Below are 18744 nucleotides of genomic sequence, written 5' to 3'. Positions count from 1 at the left end.
AAGGCCTGTATCAATCTGTTCTTTCCATTTTAAACCTCCTCCATTGTTTGTCTAAAGCCTCCTCTCTCCTTCCCCTGAAGTGTTACAGTATTTATCAGTTATGTTCCTAATGAATTACAAATGGTAGAGCATAACTACAGCTCCTCGCGTGTCTCTTCTTTTTCAAAGAAGTCCCGGGAGACTCTTGTGACTTTCAAATTTGACCTAATGGAATGAATTCCTCTGAAACTGTGGGATTAAATGTAACTGTGCATCCATCACCCTTTGAGGTAATTTGCACATTAATAAGAAGGGTAACTGGAAAAACATATTGCTGTTGTAACCCCAACATATGACTTAAAAATATATGTAACCCACAGATGTGTCTTCCATGTAAATAATAAAATTGTAATACATCACAAAATATATAATAATTTGAAAACTTACTACACAGAGTTAAAAAAAATCCAAGCTTATCCTTATTCAGCAGCTGTTGCTTTTATGAATAATAACATCGATAAAACTTTTCTTTATTTCTCTATTCCTTTTAGGGCATGATAGGCATTTTGATGTCTGGACTATCTAAAGTAACTGGGTTAGGTTCAAACTTGTAAGATTCCAGAAAGAAAATTATACAAAAATGTTTTAATATAATACTACTTATTTTTGAATCCTAGTAAATAAGCAAATATTCATAATCTCAAATACTACCAATAATTTTGTAAAAGAATTCATGAGGATTAAACCTCAGTTGCTTATGAATCAGCAATTAATGTGACTTCATAAGACTATAATAAATCCAGGCTGACATATTAATTTAATTTCTGAGAGTTGTGATCCATTTATTTTCTTATAATTACATGTGCTTTGTTTTTGTTCACAAACTCTGAGTAAAACAAATTAATGAGCAAAGCATAATTTATTAAAGACTAAAAATGGGATGAGGGCATGTTTGTCATACTAGAATCCAGAGAAAATTAATTGCCACTGTGGGGAGTCAATCTTCCTGGGAAACTGACCAAAACAGGGTTATTGGCTAAATAGCTCAGCAGCATTGAATATGCCACCTGCAATTTCTCACAGATCAAACATAGAAACATTATTGTATGTCTTAGGACATTATATTAAATCAGACATCTCAAAGGAAAAACTCTGTGGTTCTGAGACAAGTTATCAATGACAGTGATTTGCAATTGTACAAACTGTCTTCAGAGAAAACCTAGAGATGTTTATATTTTACCTATTACATAACAACAACAAAGCCAGACCTAAGCCATAGGCCCAAAGCCCTGCTCTTCCTTGCACATTCATTGACTAAGTTCCATGTCTGTATGACAGTGAGCAGTTCACTCCTATTTGAAATAGTGATAGGTAGAAGCCAGAAGAAGCTAGGCTTTAGAAGATCCTGTTTGGTCTGAGAATTTCATCACATCTTTTGAAGGGAAGAATGCCATGAGCTTCACAGAAACCTGAAATGCAGTTCTGTGGTAAAAATCAGTAGCACTTCCTTGAACTAGTAGACAGAATCCCAACAGCAGCAATACCAACAAAACTGAATTCTTTAAGACATTACCAAGAAACAAAGTAAAATGTTCCAAGTGTTCTTAAACATTGACTAAAATGCCATATTGATTAAGATCTGAAAGATACTGAATAAATCAAAATTCAAATAGATCTTTCTTGTAGATTAGCAGCTTTGCTTCAAACAAGTGAGCTCTTTATTAAGTCAACGCACTGACTTCTGATACAGCTGATGGCTGTGATATATGACACTATACAAATCACTGTGCAGTCTTGCAAAAAATTACTTTACTCCTGTTCTTGTCTTTTATATCTCACAGACAATAATTTTGCTTTGGATCTTTGGCATGCATGACCTTGGTCCATGTACATATTTCTCTATCTTTTGGTTATAATCATTAAGGAAACTGTGTGTTGGCATTAGCTATTATTCTGATGGTGTTATTATTACTTACTGTCTTTACGTTTGTTAATTACCTGTTATTCTTTCTGGCTAATTAAGATTGAGCACTGGGACTTACCTATCTTTCATAGATACTGTTGGTTCAGTTTCTGTGCTCTTTTGTGTTGGGGTAGACAAAGGATTGTTGCATGAGTAAACATAAATCATGCCCAAAAATCAAAAGAAAATATTTACATACCCTAAAAAGAGAAGGTAAATCAGCTATGTGGAATGACAAAAGATACTGAATATTGCTACAAGAAAATAAATTAAACGCATACGAAATTCTCAGCCATAACCTTTCTGAGGTTTCTCTGAGAAACGTAGAGATTGGCATATAGTCTAAGGTTGGCTACTTTGAGTCATGCTCCAATTTTTGATTCCTGGAAGCTTCTTCAAACTCGATTCTGTGCCTGGAAAGGTTGAGATTCCTGAAATACTTCATGGAGGGCACATGGCTCTAAATTATTGAGTTTCAATGTAAAGTCCATTGTTTTCTGGGAAAAACTGTGAATCCTAGAAGATGCAGTCTCTCTGTATCCTAATCCTCAGTCCCTTCAACTTTCCGACCTTTACACTGGTAACAAGCATGACTCAAATATAGAAGCATGCAAGTTGTGAGAGAGGAAATATGATAAAAAATGCATGAAAATTTCAAAGAACTAATAAACTATTTTTAAAAGTTTTAAAAGAATCATTCATGTACAGATCGCAGTATAGAAGACAATTATATACCAGAAACTGGCTTTCATATTTCTTTGACATCAAGTTTTAAAACGCACTCATATCTTTATTTGCCATCATTCTTATATTAATACAAGAACATTCTGAAAATGTATTTTAATCACATATGTTAATAAGTAACCTGTGTTTTTAGGCAAGAAAAATTTGAGTCATATTTCTTCATATTTTTAGTTCTAATGTTTTTTTGCATACCTTCATTAAAATAAATACAGATTCAAAGAGCTGAGCACATGAATTTCTTGGTGGCATATCCTCCTATTAGGAATATGATTTAGACTGGATTCAAAGGAAAGCGAGAGATACAGCCAAATGGATATAGAGGATAACATTCCACATAGGAAGACAGTTTGGGTTTTCTCAGTATGCATATCACCTCCTTACAAAGCTGATAAATATAAGGAAACCTACTGGATGAAGTAGGCTACACAGCATTACTTGTTCACCCAAACAAATAAGCCAACGATACATTTGTAGAAGACTGCAAACTTGAACAAAAATAAAAGAAGGTATAATTCAAAGAAAGTGGCAGTTATTAAATGTTAAGGTCTGGTCATTGGTCTGATTATTAGAAAAGTTACATTGGCTTTTTGTGGATTGGTTTCCTTCCAGATATCCTTATCTCCCATTATTTCTGTTTCATGAATTGTATACAAACAAACTTTTAAAACATAAAGAAGTAAGCTATTATTGACACATTCAAATATTTTGATACTATTACATTATGTCTGCAATAAGATACTGTTTATATAATACCTTCACTGAGATGGCAAATGAGAATATTGCTTCCATGGTGCATATTATCTTTCCATTTGATTCAGTTCCATAAGGAGAGAATGGTCTACAAGACCCGTTCTTTGGTATTTGAATGATGAGTTTAAGAATACAACAAACTAAAGTGTAAAATAAATAAATACATAAGAGATGGATGTATGGATATATGGATGGTTGAACTTATGAACAGATAGATAACAAACATCATCAAGCTAGTTGCTAAAATAATTTAGCAGAATTTACTGTGGAAAGCTCATGTAATGGAGCCAACTAGAGCTCCCAATTGAGAGTCCTAGGCAGAGCAGAACCTTTCCTCAAAGAAGTTTCTAAGTGGTAGAGCAAACAGCTAGATATAAAGTAATCAAGTTCAAGTCTCACCACATGAAGCAGAACCCAACTAAAAGAATTTAAATAATTCAGCTGAAATCCTGATCAAGCTTTCTCTCCATGGGTGGTGATGTCATAGTGGAACTTTCAGCTTCCTTTTCCCTATTGGATACATTTTTATTTGTTTAGATACAGGGTGAAGAGTTGGAATTGACAGACCATCTCTGTGGTCTTCTTCTCCCCCCATCACAGAGTAGGGGTTGTCACTCACCCCACACGGTGGACATATTTTGAGACTAAGGTAGTGAGATCTGAATAGGTGGCAAGGTGTCAACACTGCTTTCAGAGCTGACTTCTTGGTAAGCTGAAACAACTTCTGACAGCTTACCAAGTGTAATATGTATAACATGACTTAGGAGTTTAAAATTCATAACTGTATAATCTTCTTATTTTCTGCTTGTTCTCTTTCTATTTTAAGCAAACTTCAGAGAAAAAGATATTCAATTATGCAATTTATAGATTCTATTTTGCAAGACACTGAAGAGAAAGAAAGTATGGAAAGGTCATTTCTCTTATAGCTTGCTGGGCATTATAAATGAACATAACAAAGCTTTCTAAAATAAATCACATGTTCTAAAGTGAACCAGAAACATCCACAGTTTTCTATTTCAGAAAGAGTTTTTCTGATGTCAAGAATTTGTGCATTGTGTTTATTTATCCCTACCACTCCTGACCAAGATAAAAACTAGTAAGATTTATTTTTTTCTTCTTCTTCTTTTTTAACACTCCAGATTTTATTCCCTTTCTGGTCCGCTCTCCAACTGTTTTACATTCTATATCTACTTCCAGCCCTCTGTCTACATGGGGATGTCCCCACCATAACCCAACCCACCCCACCCCAAGATTTTTAATAAATTTCCTCTTTAAAATTTTATTACACTACTAATCTTTTCACCGTAGTGATGTTCTCTATTTCCTGTGAGTAGCTATGTATCTTTCCATTCTACGGTTGAATGACTACTAACATCTTGTCTAGGAGTTCCGTAATTTCAGAAATTATTTATACAAAGAAGGAAGCACATCAAATTTAATTGTTTTACTTATTGAATTACATACAATATGCATATATGTATGTGTAGTTATGTATATATGTACATATATGTATGTACATGTGTATATTTGTTTACATGTGTAAAATATATGCACATGTATAAATATATATTTATATATAGTTTTTGTGTGATTTAAATATATTCTGTTACATTCTGAACTCTGAAGGAAATTAAAGAGCAATATCTTTCTTGCAAAAATACATTTCTGGTATGCTATGCTGGCTTTTAACATGCAGGTAGAGGAATCTGTAATTTGTTTTCAGATAGCTTGTAGTTTATAGTCCAGCAGCTAAGGAAAATATAAGGAGAGATGATTCTATAGCTTTGTTATTTTGTTTGACACATAGGCTAAATAATCAGTTAACTGGCACTGAAATATGAAACACAAAGAAATCGTTGATAATACTAACTTCATTATTATCTAGACTTCTACATATTAGAGAAAGTCTTCTTTGAATTGTTAAAGATACTATAGTATTTATAGTCATTTAGCTATATCTAAATAACTTCATTTGTAGACGATGTAAATTAATATTGTAAACAAATTTCAGGAAATTATTTGAAGTACCAACAAGGAAAGAAATTGCTTATAAGTACCTCCATGTACTTTAGAAGATTTTATTAGCATGGAGACAATTAATATGCTAATTATAAATCTTTCCCTTTTATTAATTAAGAAAATTCTCTCAAGACTGCTATAAGACAAGCATATTCAATACAAAGTATTCTTGTACTAAATGTGGCTTATAAACTTCTTAACTTTGAAACAAGTAGAAACTCTTTTCTTTCTTTCATTTGCTTTTTGTGTTTAATTTCATTTGTTTTGTTTATTAAATCATCTCTACTGTTTATAATTTATAGCTACAATTGAAAATACTATTTTATGTTTAAGAAGAAAAAGGTTTTTCTCTTATTTTCAAAATTTTTGTATTGTAAAAGTGAACAACAGGTTCTCAGAGTTTGCTACTAGTAATGATATCTGCTCTACCACTATGGGAGATTGCAAATTATTTTATGACATTCATTGCATTTGAAATACAGTGTTAAATAATCAAATTATATACAGGATATTCAATAAAATGTTTAATTTTAACATTGGTTTTATGCAAAATGAATTTATAATTCTATCAAGTCTTCATAACAGACACATAGTCTTGATTTATTTATTTTACCCGCAATTTTTTATTGGAAATTCTCTGCATTTACATTTTAGATGATATCTCTTTCCCACAATCCCATCCTCCCTTTCCCTCCCATTGCCTCTATGAAGGCCGTTCCTCTCCCAAAAATCCTCTCTTACCTCAGAACCTTGGCTTTCCCCTACACTGGAAATTGAGCCTTCACTAGACCAAAGACCCCTTCTCCCATTGATATCAAAAAATGCTATCCTCTGTTGCATATGTACCTTGGGCCATTGGTCTTTCCATGCAAACTCATTGGTTGGTGTTTTATTCCCTGGAAGCTGTGAATGATTGATTGACTGATTGATTGATTGATTGATTTTACAAGCCCTAGATTGGGCAGTTTGGGAAGTATTCTAATTTATTCACTAGTTATAAATTTCCCTATTACTTGCTCTTCCTTCTGGCCATGTGCTTATGGTCCATCTCTTCTCATGGTGGCCTCCTCAGACTTTTTTTTTCCTTCTATGTGCAAACCCCTCACTCAATCTTCTTTCTTCTTTCTTCTTCCACTACCCAATAACAGGCTCTAGACTTTCATTGACTAGTTAAAGAACAAGATTCATATAGCATTGCTTGGTATTTCATATGTTCATCAGGGGCAATAGAACCTTAAGAGCCTGAATTAGCATTAGAATTCAACTGGCATCAGACCAACTCTCTATATTTTCCATTTCTTTTATTTTATGAAATAAACAACATACAGTAGGAACAATTATAAAACAGTTTTGAAAACTGTTAGGTAGGAGTTACATCCATAATGTTCAATACACTCATATTTAGCCACTTAAATGGTCTTGTTGGGCATCAATTGGAGGAGAAGTGCTTGGTCCTGCCAAGGCTTGATGCCTCAGTGTAGGGGAAGGCAGGAGGGAGTGGATGGGTGGGTGAATACCCTCATAGAAACAGAGAGAGGAGTGATGGCATAGGGGATATGGAGGGGAATCTGGGAAAAAGGATAATGTTTGAAATATAAAAAATATATAATCCAAAAAAATCAGTAAAAAAAGTGTTAAAAAATCATTTCTATCATAATTTGTATTGTCATCCTAAAACATCTTCTAGACTGGGAATGTCTTCTTTAATCCTAAACAATTTCAGCTTACATAAAAGCTATGAGGATCTAGTCTTCATCCCCATCAGAGTCCTGAGAAGGAATATCACCTGAGTATGCAGGAAGCACAACGCTTCAGCTTACAGGAATCACAGAAATGACAAAGATAGTGGAATGCCTAGACAATGCCCAGTAATCTATAAAACACTGGAGCATCTTCTCTTTTGTAGCTTGCCTCTGAATTTAGAAGGATGTTAATCTGTGCTGTAACAGATCTTTTCTCTCTAAGATTATGGATATATCAGGCACGTATAGCCTTAATTTTTCTATGTGACTTTCAGGTCCCGTACTTTTTTTAAAAGCTATCTTGTACTTTGTTTTATCTGCGATAAAGTCCCAACTCCTTGAACCTGGATATCTCCACCTTGAAGTGTTCAATGTGGAGGTTAAGATGTTGGTGTTGTCTGCTCCAGTGTTGAGCATTCCTTCAATTTCTGTAGCATTTATAAATACCTTTCATTATGGCCTCTGATCATAGAAGTTTGCCCCTTCGGGATTTTTTTTTTTCTGACTTAGCTATAGAATGTGGTTTGATATTACTATGTGTTCTTATAATACTCATTTTCTAAGCAGTATTGTTTAATTGTCTTGTGTAAGAGAATTTTCACTGTTTGGTATTAGGGTCTGAAAGAAGCCCCCTTGAAACGTTTGATAAAGAGTTACCTCTTTTTCTATTGTTAATTTACATTCATTAATTCAATTTTGATCTTCGCAACACTTTTTGCATATTACAGAAGATACAGATTCACTTTTTCAATTAACTTAATTTTTTTTGGAATGTTTTGAAATGACCTTGCTCCTAACAATGAAGACATTTGAGAGTTTGGATTGTTTCAAAGTCCTTAGTGGTGTCTTCTCCTATTAAGGCCATATTACGTGAATGACTTCTAACTGAAACTATTTATAATCTATTTATCTTTTGGTGGTGACCTTGGTCTTAATAGCCGATGACTAAAGAATTCATTAGTATGTTTCTTGATAATAGATCTAATCTACTTGTCTCTACAGCTGAAGTCAGTCCTTGCCTAAAGTCAATGAATTTTTCTTTTGGACATTGCATAACCTGAGAAAAATATTTTATGTCTTTTTTCTGTATCCTCAGCTCTGTTTTCTCATGCCATCTTCTTACCCTCTCTTCTCTCCACCATGAAATTGTAAATGTGGCCTAAATTCCAATATTGTTCTTGCGATATCTTTCTAGTCCTAGGGGATTATTCTATTTTTCATAGCCCAAGAAGTCAGGGTTTGTTTCTCATATTGTGAATGAATTCCAATTTTTTTTATACTTTCCTTCCATTTTCTCAGATCCAACACATCCATGGGTTGCTATTGCAAGTCCTAAAAATTTTGGATAATTATTATATGTTGGCCTTTGTTATATACTAACTGGATAAAAAAAGGTTTGGTTTATAATTTTATCTTTTGTCTCTAATTAATATTTTAAGTTTTTTTCTTAAGGTCTGTGTCCATATTTCATACCTTTCTTGGGCTTATATGTCTGTCACCCTAGCTCTTTGGTCAGCCTGAGTTACAGTTTTTGTAATCTGTCCTCCCTGTTTGACCTTGTGTTTCAGTTTTCTCCTTTTGCTCTCATTTTGTTCTATAAGTTCCTGGATCTTCTGTTCTAAGTCTTGCTTCTGTGTTTTATTTTAATCCTCATATTGTAATTTTGATATTTTAGTATCTAGTTTATTTTAATTTATTAATTTTATTAAGAATTTTTAATATTTTTTGTTCAGTCTGATCTTTAAAATTCTGCATCTTTTATTCTACTGATCTTCTAAGCCCTGTCTCTAGCCTTCATTTCTCTCTCTCCCTCTGTTGCTCATTATGACCTGCAAAATTCCGTACCTTTTTTTCTAATGTATCCTTTAGGCTTTGTTGCTGAGTCTTACATTTTTCTGCCTATTGTTCAATCTGCTCTATAAACTCCTGTATCTTCGGTTCTATTTCTGGCTTCTATAATTCTGTTTATTTTAATGTATGTTGTAACTTTGATATTGTAGCATCTACTTTATTTTTATTTACTAATTTTAGTGATGTCTGCTCTAAATCTTTCTTCTAAAATGTACCCTTTTCTTTTGCCTGTGTCAGACATGAGCAGTCTCATGTTCTTTGCCAGCCTAACATTTGTCCTGTTCATTGTGTTTTATACGATTTTTAAAGCACTTTTCCGAGGTTCATGAATTTTTTTCCCCTAAGATCCTGTTTTTTGAAAAAAACATAAAAACATAGAAAACTGAAATGCTCATTAGGCTAACAATGAGAATTAACAATGTAATAGCTAAAATGGAAAAGGTGTCAATTTCCTCTAGATTGATCCCCGTTAATCTTTCAAAACAGTATTACATAAAATACAAAAGGTCTTTTTTGTATTTGCCATCTTTTACCTCCCCTTTTAAAATTTATTCTGTAATCTCTCTCCCGGTCTATCTTTATGTGTCTATTTCTTTCCAAAATTATCTACTTTCAACCCCTATTACTTGATCTGGAATTTCCTGTACTATTTTGTCTCTCTCTGGTGTTGGATTCAGGATACTGATGTGTTTTTTTATTCTCTTATTTGTAGGGAGGGGCTGATCTTAGATAAACCTACAGCTTCCGCACTCGTGAGCTTATGCTGTCTTCTGTCTGTTATGCTGAGGGCTCTGTTCTGCATGGAGTTTGGGTCTGTCTGGCAGCCTGTACAGCCGTTCTAGGCATGCTGCGGTTCAGGAGCTAGAGCAGAGTCTGGCTGTGGATAGCCTTTAAAATGTGGAATAAAAGAAAACTGAGTGAGAGGGAGTGGGTGGTGGTTAGCTGTGCCTGTGAGAAAATATTTGTCTATTAGGCAGTCACAGTTCTGGGGTCCTCTAGTCTCTCTTCCAGAAACGATGCCCCACTGCCTGGGGCCCTGGTGCTATGGTTTCTCCAAACTCTCCACTGGGGCACTGCGCTGCCTCCATTTGATTACCTGAGTTTGGAGGGGGCAGGGGAGACTCAGTAACTGAGGCCCCTTGAATCACTCAGTTCTCCAGAGTGACAGGCAGTTTTGATTTCTACTCCGCTACAGCATTTAGTGTATTACTAAGCTACCCTAGCTGCCCATTTTCAGAGAATGAAATTTTTCCTCAGGTTGGTGTATGGTTCAAAGCCGCACGATGATCAACAAATAAAAATAAATGCATCATTTTGGGTAGCCTGTATAAAAGATACACAGTCCAGGTATTTTATTCACAAGCCTAAAGTCTAGGTTGGGCAGCTCTTGAGCTGTTTTAACTTATTCCCAAGCTATAGTCTCCTGTTGCCTGCTGTTCTTCCTGGCCACATGCTGAGAGTCTATCACCATTCAAGGCAGCCCCTTCCTCTTCTGTGTTCTTTCTTCTTCTTTTCCTCTTACCGGAAACTCGGTCACTGGATTGTCAAGTCCCACCTCTCTTGCTTCACTGCACAGTCACAGGCCCTAGCCTTTTATTGACCACATGGCTGAGGATCTGCTCCTCAGGAGAGAGAACAGCATTTCAAGAGCCAGAATTTAGCATTAGAATACCCGCAGTTTCAGACCAACCCACTAGAGCCTCAGTTTGTGGAATCCAAGAAAAATGTCATCCTATCTTAATAATTTCTTATTCATTAAAATTATTAAATGAAATAAGCATAGAGACCCATCATTTACATATAGATTGAAAGACTAGGAATGATCCAACTGCAATAGGGTCCTCTCTCCTCAAGTATTTAAATTTGTTTGATTTGAGCTTTTGTATACTTTTGTTTGCTTTTGATTTTTAATACTTTGTAATTAGTTTGTTCAAAGAATCTTTTTATGTAATGAACTGAGTGTTGTGATTTCCCCCAAATTAAAATGACTGTTTTAATTTATTTTTGCAATTTTTCTTTAAGGTATATCCACAGCTTCAGAGTTTTGAAATGTAAATAAATAGGATAATCTATATCATACTACCATTTAAGTAATGTTATAGAGCAATATTACTGAGTATGCATAAAGAATTTCTCTGTGCTCCTTAGTTTCAGTTTTCTTTAAACGGGCAGAAAGAAGGGAAGGTGGATTGAGGTATTGTTTTGATCAGGTTGTCCTGAGTTCTTTTATGGGGCATTTTATTGACTGATTATTGATGTGGATGAATCCAGCCCCTGTGGATGATACCTTGCCTAGAGTGTTAACAATGGTACTGTAAAATATAACTAACAATTATGAGGAACAAGCCAACAAGGAGAGTGCATATACTCTGTTACAATTCCCCCTCCATGTTTCTCCTGTCTTGAGGTTTTCGCTTGACTTCTCTTAATGATAGAGTATAAACTGTGGATGGATCTGAAATAAAAACCTTTACTCCTTAAAGTTGCTTCTCATCAATGCTCTATCCCAGCAACAGAAGCAACTACATCATATTCTTTTAACATTTTAAAACAAATTTTCGTTTTACCCAAGAGGCTATATTTTGTGTAAAATATATTTTAGAGTTTTATGTCATTTCCTCTTAAACAGTGGTGAGCAGAAAGCAGGCTCTGTAACAAAGTCTTCATGAAATTTCTTAAATGTTCAAAGCCAAGGGAATTGGAATGTGGGAAACAATGTGGTACAGAGAATTGAACAAAGAGGTTCAGAGCAACTTCCTGTATCACAGTGCGAACTAAAGTAGTGTCTAGTATTGACCTCTTTGTATGACTTGCTGTAATAATTTGTTACAAGCCCATCCTTGGAAATTTTTATCAACTACATGTTACACATTGCAATAGTGATACAGACATTTCAAAGGTAGAGGACTGCTCTCATCCTACCTGTGGGATCAATGCACCAAGGATGACAGGCATTGTCACCAGAGTTACCTGGGAGAGTGGCTTCATAGCCTATTATCTCATGTCAATGAACATCAAAGATGTCAACTCTACTGTAGACAGTCATCGGGTCATCTATCCAAACAATATACTGTCTGCTCCAGCACAGAAGGGTGGACTGTGAATTTATTCTTAGAGGAGCAAATGATCAGATGTTTTATTTTACTAGCAAAATGAAAAGAAATATCCACTGGAACAATTTTTTTGAGAACTTGGGTCTTTGACTATCTTTCTTATCATTTATCTGACGCCATCTAATTGCTTTTTCTTATGATCTCTTGCCTGAGAACTTATTTGTCAGGCATTCACAGCTTTCAGTCTATTTCTGATTCAGGGTTCTGAAGTTCTCTTCCCTTGAGGTCTTATCACCTGTTTCTGTAAGAGGAAAATTATCTTTTCACACTGGCACAGTTGCACATGTCACACACACACACACATACACACACACACACACACACACGCATGCAAACATACATGCACAAGCATATGAACACACAGGGAAAATTCTGTTATCCAATTTTAATCTCATAAGACAAGGAGAAGCATCTTATTTTAAAAATAACCATGTTTGTAATTATAAGCCTGAAAAGACTGAATAATGTTAAACTTGGGTAGTCATCCTCTTCCTATAGCACCTGGAATTACTTGCAGAGTTCCAGGTGCAAAGCAATTCTAGGAATGCAGATATACTTGTGCTAAACCACAGCTCCCAGAGATTTCATCAGCTGTTTTTTTTTTTTTTTTTTTGGTTTTTTTTTTTCTGGCACATTCAGATTTCAGTTTCTAAACCACCTTCTAGGCTTGAAGAAATTTTCAACCTGACTTTTCTGAACTATTCATTGATTAAGGAAAACATACATTTTAATGTTACCTGCTGGCACAGTGTCCCTGTTGCAAACGCCTATGGATTTATTTTAAGAGACTCATTTGTGAAGTTATTTTAGTTATTATCTGATTTGCATAGGCATAAAAACCAAATTTAAGGTTCTTTAAATAGCATATGATTACAAGAGGACTTCCATTACTAACTCTTTAGAAAACATATTTCATGGAAATATAAAAAATAATATGTTGCTCCTCAATATTAGACCAACTATCTGTGTGTAGTTAAATAATCGATTGTGTTATAAAAAGGACTACATATTATGATAATATCACATGAATTATGGCAATAATCAATTATTCTTAGGTAAAACTCTATCTTCTTATATGGATCATGATGTTGCTGAAAATGATTATATCTTCTTTGCTTAAAAGAATTCAGTGGAGAGTCCGTAAAGAGTCATAATTACATACTCTACCACACAACCAATCCCGTAAAATAGGAGACTTTTAATCACTTTTAAAGCTATCAATTCACACACCAATAGGTTAATTTAGTTACTTATTTATCTATTCAGTTCTCTTGAAACAAGTCTAAGATGTAGTCAGTAATAGCTAAAGAAATGATTTTAAAAGAACCAGCTGAATACATGCTTAAGTGTTTTAAATTGCTTTATTAAACTTACCAAAATTAAACAAAGTTGTAACAATAGATAAAGAGAATACTACATTTCAAGAATACAATTTGTAGAGTTTTAAAAATTATTTTTCTAGTAAATTACATGGGAGAGTTGGAGGGAGAAAGAAGAGACATTCAGTCTAATCCATGTAGCATGATACTCATAGTTTTTATACCTAAGAGTACAGAATCAAGCATTTTTTACTACTGTTAGAGTCAGAACACAAATTGTTGTTTGAACTCTGATGATTGATAATGTCAAATTATGCTTGGCTGCATTTTCTATAAACATTTTCATGGAGAAACTTGTACATTAGGGGGAAACGATATTGCCATTTAACCAGTAAAATCAACTGGATAGCTTTGCCTCAACAATTACTATTTAATTTTATTTATTGAATTGTATTGCATATATATAATGAGTATATATGCATGTGTCCTATATTAGTAGGAATAAGTAATATGCTGAGTTTTGGTTAATAGTGATTATCAGAGAACATTGTTATTCATAGTATTTTTATTTGGAAGTTAAACATAATCAAACCAAGCAATTATCTCCATCTTAAGAAACTAACATGCTATTAAATAAATAAATAAACAGAAAAACAAACAAGTACATTACAAGCCCAAGAAGTTCTTGTTCTAACATTGTAGCATGTAAGTCTTCATCAAAATCTACATTAACTCTCTATCAGTATCATAAAAACAGCCACATAGAAGTAAGTGAAACGACAGTTCTCAGTAAACCAGTACAGGACAAAGAGGCTGATAGATTGGTGTGGGCCGTGGGTCAGTGTTCTTCTATTACTGGAGTGCTGACACAAGGCAGGAACAGTATAAAATTTATATGCATGACATTTTAACCACTGGAAATTCTCAAAAGCATGTGTCATGGCACCCAAAAGCAGGAATGGAAGATCTGGCATGTTCTGAAATTTGAATTTGCCTTGAACTAGTATTTGACTTGGAAGAACTTAGACACCCAGGACAATAGTACCCTACTTGTTAAGATGGGGTGAAGCTACCCCAGATCATTTCTGTTAAAACAAATACATTAAAATCTGCCTTTTAAAGTGAAATATGTCAATTCTCCCATATGTGTACCTACATATATAATCTTAGTTAATCTTAAAATGTACCATCATAAATATTTGTATTTAAAAGAAATAGTATAGCTTCAATTTTCTTATATCAAACAATAACCAAATACTCAGGTATTTATCAATACTTAGAATTAATGTTTCATGATACTTTGAAAGAGTAGGAAGAAGGAAGAAAGGAAGGAAATTAAACATATGGACCTATATATTCTTGTGTAAAAAATCTATTGGCATTATCTTTAGAAATGCTTATCTGTTTTCATAGGCACTTGGAAATATATTGGAGGTTGTGTTGATTTTCCTTTTCAAAATTTCATATAAAATGAGATAGAAACATTTCAAATAAGGTTCAAAACAGGACAATTTTAGTCATAATCCTGGGCCTGCTGGTGTATGATATTACTCAGTCCCATTACAGTTCTCCAGAAATTACTATAAATGCTGTTCAAAAAAATAATGGCAGTGCGTGCACCGAAGCAATAAATCACTTCTTTCCCCAGTGTCCGTGGTTTCTACCAATAAAACTGCATTTTATTAGATAATTTACTTTGTGTTTTCAAGCTTTTTCTATCCGTATTTGGAAAGTTAAAAGTCATTTTGAGTTTCACAACGTTCTATGCACATGTACACATTATATAATATCTACTTTATATAGCTATAATCTAAAATTATACATTTGGGACTGAATTTTTAACATTCAAAAATGCAAATTAGAATAAATTATTTTCATAAGTTATTTTAGAATCACCTGCAATGATAGTTTCAATAGACTATGAAAATTAATTTTACCAGAATAAGTATCAGTGGGTTGAAAGGGTAAGACCTTCTCACAGTAAACAGGAGGCTACCTGCAAATCCATTATGAAATAATTACTTCTGTATTCAAAACATAGGTGAGAGAATTCATAAGAAAACAAATACTTAATCTTGCATGTTTATTTGCATATTTTATTGATTTCATATAATTAATTCGAATATATCGGCTCATTATGTTTCCTTCTGAATAATCATTCTAAGTAAATTTAAAAAATGATATAGCTAAGTAGAACAGCTCTGTATTTCTCATTCTGAAAGATTTCTTAAGTTAAAGGGCACTTTGAGAAAAAAACTTGGTTGTATACCTGCAGGATATGGAGGGCAAAGCAGACAACTGAATAGAACCCACAGGGTCGTTATGCTGCACTGAGGGAGTGGAATGGCTTCCTTATCCTGGGCTCTCTTGTTTGCTTTTCAGTTGCTGCGAATGTGGCTGTGGGAGGGCTTCTTCCCTGTGCGCTGTTGCCCATCCAAGCCTAATATGGTTAGTGTTCCCTCCCACTTTACTCCTATGTGATGTTCACCTCTATGCACTATGTCCAGAATTATACCACTCTCTCCATCGTGTACATCTAACCACTCCTTGAACCACATACCTTACCTTTGAGAAGTGTAGATAGACCTAAATCCTAAAAGAGACTTCGATGTAGTGCTCAGAGTACAGGAGAGCATAGCTGCCGTGATCTGTGCTTCTTCTACCTGGCTCTCCAGTGGTTCTGATTTGAAGTAGAGATTCTGCGGAGTACAGCATCTGTCATATTTAACATGTCACTGTTTTCGTTGTTCCATTCAATAAAAATCCATATCACGCGTGGAAGTACGGTGCTACTTCTGTCCAGGTAAAATCACCAATTTTGTCTCTGAGAACCATGAGATGTCCGTAATGTGATCACAGTCTTCTCTCATCATAATTATCATGGTTGCATGTGACATTGGTGACAAAACACACGTGATAATAGTGGGATTGCATTGTTTTTGATACTTGAAGTGATATTCCTATTTTGATGCCCCTGTAGTATAATGATGATGATGATGATGATGATGATGATGATGATGATGATGTTTAGAATCAGCATGTCAGTCGGGTAACCTTAATTATTTACAAATAAAGAAAACTTTAAATAAATATTTGGCTTATAAATATAATAGTTTACGGAGATAAGAATTTATTTTTTACATTTCAAGGTACTGCTCAATCATAGTGAGATAGATTGTAAAATAATATAGACAGTTTTTTGCTGATTAGATTACTAGAGGCTCAGTCCTTGAATTTTTGTATAATTTTCATTTGTAGTCAAAATTGTTAAGGGAAAAATATATGTGTGTGTATGTATGTATTGCTTTGTGAATGTGTGTGAGGCCGGAAGAGGGCACTGGTGCTGGAGTTATGAGTGTTTGTGTTGACTCTATGGATTCTGGGAAATGAACTCAGTTTGCTTCAGGAGCAGCAAGTGCATGAACCATTGAGTCAAGAGAAATGTTTTAAATTATAACACTCATTATTTGAGACTAACTTTTTTCCTGATGAGTGAAGCTTGTGTGTGGAATGGAGTTCACAGGACTGCACAGGTCCCAGGGGATGAAATGGGATCCAGTGATCTGAGATAGGAAGAAAAACGGGCAAAGATTAATGCAGTTCACTGCTCCTTTTCTCATTTTCTTAAAAATTGTTCGTTTGGAAAAAAGGTTTGAAGTTACACTAAGTTCAGATTTGCTTCCAGTGTTGAAGGTATACATACTTCTGAGTATCATGATTCAGGGGCAAACCACAAACACTTGAAATCACAAAAACGATGAATTATAAATGAACTAAACAAACAAAAGAACAACCGAACCACTGAAACAGACAAAGAAGTTCTCCACATGTTTTGTCCTTTACACATATTTTGGTTACAGAAATTGTCATAAGCAAAATAAGTAAAGTTTATACAGTTAGAAAAACAAACAGAGAAAGGGGATAACATTTGAAATGTAAATAAAATATGCACAATAAATATAAATAAATAAGGTAATTTAAGTTAAAAAGTAAAAGCAAGTTGATTGATGTATTTGTTAACTTTCAAGTAAATCTCATATATAATTAAAAACTTAAGAGTCCATGGTTCAGAAACCAAGTTAAGTACAATGAATGAAATACTCAGACAACAACAACATAATTGGAATTAGGATTAACACTCAGTGTTTGGCATGCAGATGAGAGTTTAGGGGCACAGACACATGGGGTATGTGAGTGCCTTGCATATGTGTAGTCATAGAACTCCTAGTCAAACGATGGCCACAGAAGATCTCCTGGACCACATATTTAATTCTTTAGAGCAACAAAATGTAGAAAACCTCAAGCAAGATTGAAGGTTAGAACCTTCACTGAGGTTATTACTTTTATACCTCTATCATGAGGACACAGCATTCACATATACATACATATATACAAGCATACACACCCAGGCACATATAGATAAGTATGTATTTGTGTACTCACTCACACACATTCACACACTCACTAACAAGCATGCACACATCAACATGCATGCAAATACATGAAAATGTACACACACATGCACACATGATTTATTTTCAGTTGTTTAATTTTTATTTTTTGTTGTGGGAAGAGAGAGTCATGTTTTCAACAGTGGAAAGTCAATGGTAAAAACATTTCTTAACTTCGTTCACCAAATAATGTTCCAAATCGGAGGGAAAATCTACTTGATATTTTTGTGTATGTGTTTGTGTTGCTGGGAAGAAAACTCAATATGTAGATGAAAATAATGGGCTCAGGTTCACAATAAAGTTAATTGCTACTAATATTTATGGAAGATCTAAATTTACTAAAATGTCACCTGAATTTGTGTATGTAACAATAGACGATTTTCAGTTGCTATATGAATGGCTCTCAATGAATTTTGTCATTCTTCCTACTTATGAACATAGAGATTTATAGACACTTTGGTCCCTGGAATCTCATTTTTTCCTTTATGAAAGATTAGTATGAGTTTATGTCTGGTGATTTTGATCTTAATATTATGTGATTCACCTATCATGTATCTTTACCTTAAAGTTACAACAGTTCTTAGAAATACATTTAAGTAGATTGGAGAAATACAAGGGGCTTCTTGGAGCAAAATATAGAAAACATACTTGTGGAAATAACTACATGAACAATACTGATTTAAATTCTTAGTTCTGAAGTACAGCTATTTTAAATTTTACCGGGGCTTCTACACTTTTCATTTTTTCCCTATGTCATATATTTTAGCAAGAAAACACAAAACATTATTTTCACCATTTCCAAGATGAAATTTA

General features: G+C 34.1%; 1 protein-coding gene across 8 annotated transcripts in view; it reads left to right on the top strand.

The window, feature by feature from the left end:
• EPHA5 (EPH receptor A5) overlaps positions 1–18744 on the top strand; it is a gene marked incomplete at both ends in the record, with an annotated part of 356599 nt that overhangs the window by 282464 nt on the left and 55391 nt on the right. For 4 of the 8 annotated variants that reach the window (XM_080935768.1, XM_080935765.1, XM_080935763.1 and 1 more), the window contains one exon: positions 15863–15928. The exons of the other annotated variants lie outside the window; for them this stretch is intronic. In XM_080935768.1, coding sequence (XP_080791894.1) covers positions 15863–15928 — 66 coding nt within the window. The remainder of the gene's footprint in view (positions 1–15862; positions 15929–18744) is intronic. 8 annotated transcript variants of the gene reach the window in all.

This window comes from Micromys minutus (genome assembly GCF_963924665.1).
Source record: "Micromys minutus genome assembly, chromosome: 1".
Classification (NCBI taxonomy): Eukaryota; Metazoa; Chordata; class Mammalia; order Rodentia; family Muridae; genus Micromys; species Micromys minutus.
The sequence above is the reverse complement of the archived record's forward strand: the minus strand, read 5'-3'. Positions and strand labels throughout refer to the sequence as shown.